Source organism: Corylus avellana, chromosome 2 (assembly GCF_965113065.1).
Source record: "Corylus avellana chromosome 2, dhCorAvel1.hap1.2, whole genome shotgun sequence".
NCBI classification, from domain to species: Eukaryota; Viridiplantae; Streptophyta; class Magnoliopsida; order Fagales; family Betulaceae; genus Corylus; species Corylus avellana.
This window is the reverse complement of record NC_142491.1, coordinates 5,060,472-5,072,901: the sequence shown is the minus strand read 5'-3', so window position 1 is coordinate 5,072,901 and position 12,430 is coordinate 5,060,472. Positions and strand designations below refer to the sequence as shown.

The following is a 12,430-nucleotide window of genomic DNA, read 5'->3' as shown; positions in this document are numbered from 1 at the left end:
ATATTAATTCAATATATATAAAAATATATAAAAATATTTTTATATATATGCACTCGATTCCGATAATCCGATAAAAACCGGGTACCAGAACTGGGGTACCCGGTTTTTGGTTTTTCCAAACCGGAACCGGAACCAGGTCCTCGGTTTTCAATTTTCCAGTTTCCCAGTTTTGGTTCCGGTTCCCCAGTAATTTTTGACACTCCTATCACTCTGGCTGTATTCCCACCTACTTTTCTCTCCTCTCTTCTGTCTCCATTTGTAGTGGCAACGATCCACCTCCTCCCTAGTGTTTTGGTTCTCATGTTCCTGTTTTTTGCTTTGTTTTGTTCAAAAGTGTTATTGAAAAAAAAAAAAAATCAGCTAACAAACGTGGCCGCTTCCTATTGCCTAATGACTTTGACCACTCCCATCCTTTCCAAAAAGACTACCATGTCAGCTGCTCATTGGTCACAAAACCACAACCACATCATACCTTCCCTTACACAATCCCCAAACCCCCTCTCCAAAACTCCGCGTTTCAAAGCACAATACCTCTCCTATCCCACCAAACACAGCCTAACATGGCCGCTTGAATTTTAAAAAAGAAAAAAGAAAAAAGAATCCCGAATCTTGGAAAATAATAATAATAATAAAAAAAAAGAAAGCCGAGCGAGTGCGAAAGGCGATACCTAACTCACACACACTCAGACCCAAACCCAAAAAAATTTTCAAATTCGCCAAAAATTTTTGCTCTACATGGCCTTTCACGTCGGTTGCCCAATTACATGGTACCCCTCGCTCTCTCTCCCTCTCTAATTCTCTCTTCACACTTGCACACGCACACTCTCTACCGCGCTTCTCTCTAGTTCTCTCTCTCTGAAGCTCTTTCTGTTTTGCAGCCGGCGAATCTGTTTCTGTTCGTTAGGGTTTCCGCGGGGGCTTCACAGCGGGAAGGGCAGGAATGACTTTCTGCAGGAGGTTTCTAGGATCGAGGCGTTTCTGAGAGACCCATGGGGGGCGAGGGAGGAGGGGAAGGGGAAGCCCGGGAGAAATGGCACCGTCCAGGTGCTGGTCCCCAGGGTCACGCCTTTGCCGCCGCCGCCGGAGGCTGCGGCGGCGGTCGCGGAGAAGGGGGTTGGTGGTGGCAGTGGAGGTGGAGGTGGAGGTGGAGGGAGTGTGGTGGACGAGGTTGCGGCGGCTGCGTCCGCGCAGAGCAAGCGTATGGCGCTGCAGAAGAAGGCCGCTGCCGCGATGGTCGCCGCCGAGGATTATGCTAGGCGGTTCGAGTCCGGAGACCTTGCTGTTGCCGCTGTGGTGAGGGAGCTTTCTTGCATCTCGATTGGTGGATTTGAGTTTAATTTGTGTGTGGTTTGTGTTTGAATTGTTGTGGAGTGAGTTGGTGGGGTTGATTTTGGGCGGTGGTTAGGTTTGTCAATTTGAGGGGATTGGATTTGGTTTGAGCTTCAATTTTGGATTTCTAGCTTAAATGGTCTGTCCAATGGTTTCTGTGCGTGTTTTTGTTCGGATTTTGTCATAATTTTAGCTTCGAGTTTTTGTGGAGTGAGTTTGTGGGGGGGCATTTTGGGTGGTTAGGATAGTGAATTGCAGGGAATCAGTTTTTAAAAGCTTAAATTTTGTATTTTTAGTTTTTGTGGAGTGTGTGTTTGTGGGGTTGATTGGGCGGCTGGGTTTGTGAATTGCAGGGAATAAGGTTTTTTTTTTTTTTTTTTCTTTTTAAAGCTTAAATTTTGCATTTTTAGTTTTCGTGGAGTGTGCGTTTGTGGGGTTGATTTGGCGGCTAGATTTGTGAATTACAGGGGCTTGGGTTTGGTTTAAGCGTGAATTTGTGTTTTTAGTTTATGTGTATGAAATAGGTTATACAATAATTTTTATGCGTTTTTTGTTTGGATTTTGTCTTGATTTTATGTTATTAGTCTTATTGGATTGTGAGTTTGTGGGGATGGGTGGTTAGGTTTGTGAATTTCACTGGATTGGGGTTGCTTTGAGCTTGAATTTTAAATTTCTAGTTTGCGTTTGTGAAATAGTTTGTTTCTTTTATCATATTTTTCAGAATGTAGGGGGATTTGTTGTAGTTTGGCTGTTCAATGCGTACAAGTTGAATTCATGCTTTTTTGGGTTGACATGGTTTATGTGGTGTCATGCAGAAGTTTGAAACTGTGTAATGTTGGATGCTAGGGAAAGTTCTTTGTTAAAAGATTTGGGTGGGTTAGTATTAGCATTGACAGTTTATTTAGATTTTTCTTGAAGGGAACCGAATGTTGGAAAGTTTGACTTGATTGTAGTGCTTCCCTATTGCTAGTTTTGCGGATTAATTATTGCATTTTATTCCCTGAAGTTTGGTGTAAAATTTCCTTGTGTTAGGTTTTCTGAAGCTTGAGTTTGTGAACTATAAAGTTTATATGATGGTGTTTGATTTTGCCCCCTTTGCTAGTTTACGAAGCCCATCAGTAAAATTTATCACTGCATCCCTTTTGATGTGTGTAATGTCCTCTTTTCTTGAGGTAAAGGAAACAGATATTTGTTACATAACAGGAAATCGACTTGCACCCTATATTTTGGAAGGTAAGGTCTTGAAAACAACAAATTTGCTTAATCTAACGAGACACTACACGGAATAGAAATCTTTCATGTGGCCGTATAGAATGGGGTTTGGAAACAAAGTGGTTTTCATTTTCTTTTGCAATCAGTTTTGTTACTCCTTTTACTTATATATATATATATATATATATATATATATATATATATATATATATATATAAGGTTTTGTTACTCCTTTTAATTTGCTATGGCATGGCCATTATGGCTCGATGAGATTAAAAAACATTTTAGCTTGTTTTTTTGTGGATTTTTATGGTGGCAATTTGGGTTTATGGTGTAATGAACCTTTGAAGGCCTTTTGTTTTCAATGTTTATTTGTTCATTATGTTCTTAGTTCTTGCTGTGGCTATACTGATTGGGTTTTTGATTAAACAGGATGCCTCAGGAGCTCATGTTGGAGAGGAGCAGGGTCAGTCCAATGTGAATGTAATGTGCCGGTTGTGCTTTTTTGGTGAAAACGAAGGTAGTGAGAAAGCAAGAAGGATGCTTCCATGCAAGAAGTGTGGCAAGAAGTACCACAGGAGCTGCTTGAAATCTTGGGCTCAACATAGAGGTAAGATTTAGCGGCCAAACATATCTATGGCGCTCCTACCAATACATTCTCTCATTTGTGGGACTTGTTGCAGATTTATTCCACTGGAGCTCATGGGTCTGCCCCTCTTGTCGGATTTGTGAGGTAAAAAATGACATGCAATATTAGTGAACTCTTCTTCTTATTCGTGCTTTTAAGTTAAAATGATATGATGCCACACTCCATATTTGTGGCCTATGTTGAACTATGTACTTATACTGTACTAGCAGAATAAAATGAAAACTCAGTCATGAGTGTGAGAAATAAGGTGCTGGGTTTTAATGCATAGCCATGAATTTAAAGCGTTATTCTTTTCCCAAATTCACTTTCCTCTATTTCAGTACAAGAATTTTGCCCAAAATGATAATTTCTACTTGTCCAGCATGGATGTCCGGATTGACCTTACTTTTGGGGTCATGACTATGACTTTGTTAGGTTCTGGGGATCTGGTTGTGCTATTTCTTAATAACCTTGTTCAGTAAATTGTATAAATTCCTGAAGGTTAGCATTTTTTTTGCCTTAAATTGTTTTCCTCATGGATTGCCATTGAGATCGTGTGCCTTGCCTATCAAGTTATTCATATCTGGTTGTTACATGGTGCTTTTGCACTAGATAAAAATTCATTACTTGCTGCGTGTAAAGTTGGTCTAACATGTGTATACTGATTATTATATGATCTTACACTTTCTTGCCTTTTACTTTATCCAGGTTTGCCTAAAAACTGGAGACCCAAATAAATTTATGTTCTGTAAAAGGTGTGATGGCGCTCACCATTGTTACTGCCAGCAGCCTTCTCACAAGGTGGGGTGTAAATTGCTTGTTCCAAAGTTTTATATCATCATTAAAAGAGCTTGCTTATATTTGTTCATGGATAATGCAGAATGTCAGTTCTGGACCTTATCTGTGCCCAAAACATACAAGGTGTCACAGCTGTGCCTCCACTGTCCCTGGAAATGGCTCGAGTGTGAGGTATTGATTGTTTTCGTCAAAGTTGACACATGATAATAGGGTCTTTTCTGTATTTTATGTTTAATTAATTGTTATATTGTTTTGTGATGACTGAAAGTTCTTTAGATCTTAAGGTGTAACAGCCGTTTTGCTTCTTTTTATTTGTAATTTTACCATCCAAGTGATGGTAAAAAATATTTCTAAATGTTTTACAATGATCTCCAATCACCCTGAAACTTAGCATTTCCTTTGCTTTTTAGCAGTTAGATTCATGATTTGCCTTTTAACTTTACAGGTGGTTTCTGGGTTACACTTGCTGTGATGCATGTGGAAGATTGTTTGTAAAGGGGAATTATTGCCCTGTTTGTTTGAAGGTATATTCTTGTATGATCTTTATGAAGTTCTTTCAGTTTATTCATTTGCACATTATTGTTTTGGTTGTATACTGCATAATGTTTTTCGGGTAGATCCTATGTAATGAGGGGGAAAAGTTAATGTGTTCTAGGGGTACGTGTATGTATCTAGCCCAGGAGTACTAGTTGAAACAATATTTCCTCTGGCCATGGGAATGTCCACCTTACCAATAGAAAAAAAGAAAAAAACAGTACATGTATTTATGTAACTTGATTAGTGATTATCCAAGTGCACATTTGAAGAAAAAATTGATTAGTGATTGAAATATGTTATTTCCTTTTTGCTCCCTCTCCTTCCCTGTGAGTTCAGATACATCTGATACTTTTTTGTGCTTAAAAAGAAAAAAAAAAAGAACTTGACTATGTGCGTTGGTCCAATTTTGCAGGTTTATAGAGATTCAGAATCAACGCCAATGGTTTGCTGTGATGTTTGCCAGCGCTGGGTGCATTGCCAGTGTGATGGCATCAGGTTCACTTCTGGTTCATTAAAAAATATACTTGATATGTTTGGTCTCTATCATTGTGTTCAATTTCAGTTTTCTGAGGACATATATGTTTGGTCTCTACCACATTCTCCTTTCAATATTTCGTTGAAAGCTATATATAATCTCCCCCTTTAGGTTCTGTGATTGAAAATTACTGGAATTTTTCTTGTTACATCCAAGTCCTGACCCAAACACCCCTTCCCTGAGGAAAATGCATCCTTTGTTTTGAAAACTAGCACGTTAGGTCTTGTTAGGCTTATAACATCTGTTAGATCCACAGAGTAACTTCCGAGCATGCTATTTACTGCCTTCAACTGTCTTTAAAGTAAAACATAATAAATCTGTAATTTTTGAGAAGATGCTAGTTAGTATAGCTGATAAAGTCTCTTGGCACGATATATGGAATCAAATCTCATATTCACCAGTAATAGAGGGGTTTAAGGGAATATTGCAGCCCCAAAAGATTTGTCTGCTGCTTTTGCACATGCTTATTTCCATTATGTCAATTTCAAGTTCAAGATTTATTTTGTGGGGCCCAGGTGAGATGTCCAGTTGAAGCAAGATTCCTTTTGAAGTGAGCCTGTTTCTATTTTTTCTTAGTTTTTAGAATCATGTGCTCCTTTAAGATGTAAAAATCATTCTTGTCTAATGGTAATTATGAGTATTACTTGATATGTGTGGAGGGGACGCTTTACACGGGTCTGAGGTTTACTTAAATAGGGGTGGGGTACATAAAGTGTCCTTGCCTTGGAGGTGTTCCTCGTTATCAAAAAAAGAAAAAGAAAAAGAAAAAGAAGAAGACGTTTAAGGTTTAGGTGAATCATTTTTTTTCATTTTTTAACTTTAAGATACTAATTGCTTATTTCTGAAAATACATTTTGCAGTGATGACAAATATCTGCAGTTTCAAGTAGATGGAAATCTCCAGTATAAATGTCCCACATGTCGTGGGGAGTGTTATCAGGTTGGTTGAAAAGTGAGAGAGTTCGTCCATGTGTTTTATACATTTGTTTTAGGGGTCGTTGAATTTGACTTCTGTTTTTGTACTGAAATTTTATGTCAGGTAAATGGTATCGAGGATGCTATTCAAGAGCTTTGGAGAAGAAGAGATGAAACTGATCGAGATTTGATTGCTAGCTTGAGGGCTGCTGCAGGTTTGCCCACCCAAGAAGAAATATTTTCTATTTCACCTTATTCAGATGACGAAGACAGTGGTCCTACGAGATTAAAGAATGAATTCGGGCGGTCCTTGAAGTTTTCTCTCAAAGGGTTAGTTGAGAAGTCACCGAAAAAGAGCAAGGATTATGCAAAGAAATCTTCGAATAAAAAGTATGCCAAGAAAAAAGTATATGAGGCACCTTTGGTTGGTAAAACTGAATCCCACGAGAGTTTTGAAGGACATAATGACGCCCAGTCTTTTGGATACAGCTTGGATGATGACAAGAGTGATGATAAGCAGTTCCAAAGGAAGGAAGGATCAGAAAAATATTCCCTTCCTGTGGCTGGAAGTATGAATCACACCGATGGGATTTGCTCAATCAATCAGCCAGGGGTTTTGAAACACAAATTTGTTGATGAGGTGATGGTGAGTGATGAAGATAGGGCCTCTAGAGTTGTTCGGCTCAAGCCTCATGGGTTGGATACTGGAGAGGACTCTGGAAAACATGCCAGCAAGTCAAAAAATGTGAAAGGAAAGAAGTTAGTTATAAATCTAGGTGCACGAAAAATAAATGTAACTAACTCTCCTAGGTCTGATGCTTCAAGCTGCCAAAGAGAGCAAGATCTGATGACATCCAATGGTAAGCTTACAGCTTTAAATTTTTCTTTTTCAGTATCCTCATAATTATCGTTAGACAAGAATGATTGTTATGAATCATTGGATGGGGATGATAGATAGTGCGTGTTTAACAAGAATTTGTCGGTATTGCACTAACTTTTCTTAGTCCTGTTGAGTTTAATATAGTTTGTCATTCAAGGCTTATGGTTATGGTGCTGGTTATGGTGCGGACTATCTTTACTCAAGTTTTTAGCGGATGATTGATAACAGTTAGTCCTTGTGGTTTTGCCTTTGATATAAACATCTATAAAATAACTTTTAAACTTTTAAACTGCTGGTAAATTGCTGTTAAATTTATGTTTATGGCCACTGCCCGACTTGGTCATTCTCACCATACTTCACCTATTTAAATCTCTTCATATGCTTATTGTTCTCTACCATTTTTTTCTTTGGCAAATTTCGATGAGTGATTTTACTTTCAACATTTTGTTTTCCTGAATATTTTCTTTTAGGCTCTCCTTTTGCTGGTTCTATTGTTTAGCCTTTACTTCACATCGTTTGCATGTTTTCTAACATAATTGGTTTGACTTATCTTTAGAGACTAAATATTCAGTTTATTGAAAAATGATAAATAGTACTATCTCCCTGACTCTTCTCTGGCACGACTTATATATGCATATTAATGGACAGGCAGTGTAAATACAAGCCAGTGGAAAACGAGTGACAAACCTACAGTGGATAGATATGCTGGCAATGCTAAACTCGGTGATGGTAAAGGTCGGAGTTTTGATTTTTGATTTTTTTTTCCTCAATAAAAGAGTGTCTCCTCAACTCCTTGTTCCTAAAACTACATCTGATGAATCTGATATTTCTTTTAAGTTGCACTAACAAAAGTCATTTGAACTTTCTGCAATTTGCAGGAGACAGAACTGATACCTTTGGCCAATTGAAACTTTTGAAGGTTGGTGGGAAAGAAGGAAATTTGCTAAAATTAGGAAAAGTTAGACCAGAAGTTTCTGATGTAAACCCCAAATTTGGCAGAGGTAGTAGCGCTGATGCACATGAAACTATTACTCAAGAGCATACACGTATTTCATTGGGAAAGAGAAACAGTGAAGGAAACATGGCTACAGATGGGTCTTTAGGTGAAGTAAGAGGTAGCAAGGAAGTATGGGGAAAGCTATCAGAAAGCAAGCCTGAGATGTACAATGAAGGTCATGACGATTATGGTCAGACACCTGGTTCACAATCTCTGCCAAAAGATTCCAAACCTTTGCTGAAGTTTAAATTTAAGAAACCCACTCTTGAAAATCAAAATTCTCCTCATCCTGAGGAGGAGAAGAGTTCTGTCAAGGGCCAAAGGTCAAAAAGAAGGAGACCATCTCCCTTGGAGAAAACGTCATTTAATGAAGTTGAAGATACGACGGTGTCACATCAAGACAATTTGATGGATGAGATCATGGATGCTAATTGGATACTGAAAAAGTTGGGTAAAGACGCAATTGGAAAGAGAGTTGAAGTTCATCAGTCATCTGACAATTCGTGGTGAGTTTTTCTTTTCTTTCCCTTTTTTTCCTCCGTTGTTGGGTGGGGGAAGGAAATCATGGTGAAGGAAAATAAAGACAGCAGCCTACTAAGAACAGTGTGTTAGTTATAGGCCGAATTTGATCCTTTTTTTTTTTTTTTTTTTTTTTTTTTTTCAAGCAGAAAACATATCTGATGGTTCTGTCCTACAGTAGGAAGTGGAAAATTTTGGGTTGGATCCATGTTGAAAATGGTTGAAAATAGTCTAGTTTGATTTCTCAGGTCTACACTTTTCTACGCCTGGTCACTTGGATCAATTGAATCCTTAACACCCCTCCACCTCTTCATCCTTTGGCCCCAAAAATAGAAGGAATGTCATGTACTCTTTCTTTATGAATTTGCAAAAAAATCCAATAAAATTAAAGAAAAATGAAGTGGATGATTTGCTATTTGTGTTGCAAGTGTCATGAAAAAATGAATGATGAATCCCATTCTTATTTAAATCCTTCAACGGCTTGATTACTTTGTTAGTGACTTCTGTGCATTGTGGATTAAGTTATTTGTCCTTAATACTTTTATCTAGGCACAAAGGAGTGGTTACCAACATAATTGAAGGTACAACATCATTAGCTGTCACACTAGATGATGGTAAGGTGAAAACCTTGGAGCTTGGCAAACAAGGGGTTCGCTTCGTTCCTCAGAAGCAGAAGAGATCGAGAACATGAGGGCCGTGCTCTTTCTCGATCAGTGTCTATTTTGTCTGGAGGCTTTCTTCCATTTTAAAGCTGAAGAGGCAGTTCTCCATTCCCCAAGGCCTCAAGAAGTTCAGAGTTTTGTTCTTCTGGTTGCTTGTTGTACTGCTGATGATATTCGTTCAGCTAGGGTTTATTCTTCAAGCTAAAAAGTTCTCCCATATTTCATTTCCTTACATGAATCTGAATACGCTTGATTCTTAGATGTAGCTTTGCTTAAGCTGCCACTTCTGTGTGGAACTCGGACATGTAGGAGAGAGTCCATTGTAACCAAGTAGGGGACTGAAAACTATTAGCTCCTGTTAGCGAGTACTTTTGTGAATAACATACTCCATTTATTAGCATAATTAAAAGGATTGAATTTATCAAAGATGCTAATGAATAATGATATCTTCCTCTTCCTACTTAGTGAAGTTGATTTTTTTTTTCCTCATTTTATTGTGGGATTTCTGTGTACCCTATTATTATTTATTCCAATGAAAACAATAATTTTGTGAGGATTTTACTGAATATGCATCGTCAAATTTTATTGACAAACAGCCAAGCTTCATTACTTCTAACTCATAAAGGGTGTTGTTTTAAGTGTTGAACTCATTACTATGTTGCACAGCATGCCAAAAGGTCAAATAACATGAAGTAGTGTAAATGGGGCTGAAGACTGAGAATGTCAGAGTTGCTTGAACTTAGAAAGTGGAAAAGTGACAATATTTTGCTGAGAAACCCTAAAAATCTCACTTTTATTTTGTTTTTATCATACTTTGTGGATGTAGCAGTGTTAATCTATGATTATTAAAAAAAAATTAAAAATTTAAAGGCCATTATTCTTGATTTTTTTTGTTTGAAATGTGTGAGGACAAGGATTCCTTGTAATTCTATGCTCGAATTGTATAACAAAAGGGAAGAAGGAGAAGTGTGAAGTGCAGCGGTGGGTGTGGGGCCCACCTGCCCGGAGCACTCGGACCTCACATCCCTGTCCTATTCCTTGCCTATTTTTTTTTGCACAAATCGAACAAAAAATTTCGAAGGTAACCCAATCCTAATGCATAAGTTGTCCGTTCTATGGTTGTGTACGATGGTGGAACCTTCGTTCTAAGGTTGTAACTGGTCCTTTCACTCATGTCTTTAAATCCACCTTTGTGGGCATGGGCATATAGATTCAAGTCTCTTTTATAGAACAACATTTCTGCAGCTGCAACAGGTTGCAGATGGTGACGAACATTTTGTTTTTGTTGTTTTTTCTTTGGGTTTACAGCAGTGCTCAAACTAGAAAACAATCAACAAAAACAGGACGACTGCTGAGCTAAGCTAGAAATACTGGCAGCATTAGTCCCACATCGATAACGCAAGTTGGAGTAGAGGCGAGTGTGGTGTATAAATAGGAAGTAAGGCAGGCTTTTAAACATACTTACCTGGACGGGGTCGATGGGCGATCAACAAGGCCCATGGCCTAGGCTAGTGACCTCCATTGCACTTGGGAGGGGTGCTCGCCTAAGGTCTGCCCAAGTGGCAGAGCCTACGTCATAATTTGTGATAGTGGGGGCCTGCGTTCGCGCGGCCCCCGCCTATTGTTTCAGTTCCAAACTTTTGTAGGTGAAAAGTCTTCAGTTTCGTTTTTCTACCTCCCCCCCCTTTCATTTTTACTCTATTAAGTTCATTTTTATAGCACTATTTTTATTATTATGTGATAATTGGTTGTTATTATGTAATAGGAATTTAATCAAATACAAGGAAATGGGAAGGGTTACACGGCAACCACTACCAATATATATATATTTTTTTTGTGAATAAGTATTAAATTCATTCTTTAGGGTAATGAATGATTTAAAATAAAGAAAATGTTAGGTATTTTTTTGATGATCTCTCAATTATGATGTGACTTTTAAAATTATTGTTAAATTTAAGATTATCATTATTGACTTTTAATCTATTGGTAATTTTAAAAATTACATCACAATTGAGAGGACATTAGAAAAACATTAGAAGAACACTTAATATTTCCTTTAAAATAAAGGTCTAAGTTAAAGATTTTAATTTTCAGTTAGGGAATAATCAAAATTCGATTAGTACGTTTTCATGCTATTTCGATTTGATCCTTACACTTTCAATTGACATTAAATAGGTCCCTCTATTATGTCAATAAAAATGATCAAAATATTCTCATATATATATATTTGAACGGAGAAAAGAAAAATAGTAAAAAATAGTCATGAGTCTTTTTTTTTTTGTTTTTTTTGTTTTCTAAACAAATAAAGAAAGGGTTACATGATTAAAACACTGAAAATTGGGTGGGTTTCTCAACATCAGACCTAAACTGAAAATTATAGTGCAACTGTAAGCAATACAAGGAAAAAATGGGTCATAAAATTACCTGGTCCTCTTAATAAGGGCTGCAAAAAATGGTTTAAGCACCGAGACAAAATAAACGGGTAGGGATTCAACCCTACCTAAACACGTGCAAGATAAAGACAACCACCAAGAGGAGGCTGTGGTAGAAATTAACTCACAACCATAGCTGTGGGTTTGGTGAGCCAGAGCTAGTTGGTTATCCAGGCTAGCATATTGAATCTTTTTATTGATATCATCATAACCCAATCCAATTGTGGGTGGCATAGCAATAATCCGCAATAAAATCTTCATTGAACTCATGAGTGAAGTTAATTACAGCTGGTTATCAGGATTTTGCAGTAGTAACCATTCCCACCCAACAAATGGAAAAGGCCAATGGAGGACTAATTTGTTTGCTGGTACACCCACCTACCCGAATTCAAGCCCTGATGTCAGTTTTCAGGCTTATAACTTTGCTCTATTGGATTTAGATTCTACAACGCAACAAGTGGTCCCGTCTTTGCTGGGTTTTGTCATGTACTCATGTTGGAATTAGTGATTGGTCGAGTAGTAAAATATAGTCGCAATTTTTTGTATAGGCTTAACTCATGTCATAAAATCGGTTCAATAAGAAAGAATTGTCTATTCCTTATAAACATGCACAGGTAATGTGAGATGAGTAGTGTGAGCCCCGTTCGTTCTGTGGTAGGACCTGATACCATGAAAAAATTCATAGACCTAATTTATCTCATAAAATTGGTTTAATAAGAGAGGGTTGCCCATTCCTTATAAACATGCTCTAAATCTTGTATACAGATAATGTGAGATCATTTCTCAACATACACCTTACCGAATCACGTAAATATATATCTCGAATCTCTCTTGATCTCTTTGTTTTTGATTTCATATTATTCATCGGTGTCCTGCATAGTAACACCAACCCATGATGTGTAATCCACGACCCATAATAAATTATAACAGCAAAAAGATTGAAAGAGACCGAAAAAAGATATAACATGGATGGTCCCGGGTCTCCTC

At 37.7% G+C, this 12,430-nt stretch overlaps 1 protein-coding gene and 1 non-coding gene across 2 annotated transcripts; both read left to right on the top strand.

The window, feature by feature from the left end:
* Positions 1–639: 639 nt before the first annotated feature.
* Positions 640–9,475, top strand: LOC132185945 (uncharacterized). The gene is made up of 13 exons (XM_059599767.2): positions 640–767; positions 879–1,293; positions 2,974–3,151; positions 3,225–3,274; positions 3,878–3,970; positions 4,050–4,138; positions 4,413–4,491; positions 4,917–4,999; positions 5,900–5,978; positions 6,078–6,813; positions 7,482–7,568; positions 7,712–8,336; positions 8,899–9,475. Exons 1-13 carry the CDS (start codon positions 736–738, stop codon positions 9,038–9,040), a joined length of 2,688 nt encoding a protein of 895 aa, XP_059455750.2. The 5' UTR covers positions 640–735; the 3' UTR covers positions 9,041–9,475.
* A 993-nt stretch (positions 9,476–10,468) lies between these two features.
* On the top strand, positions 10,469–10,629 carry LOC132168250 (U1 spliceosomal RNA). Its single transcript, XR_009438775.2, has one exon. It is a non-coding gene; the product is annotated as a U1 spliceosomal RNA (small nuclear RNA).
* The last annotated feature ends 1,801 nt before the right edge of the window (positions 10,630–12,430 follow it).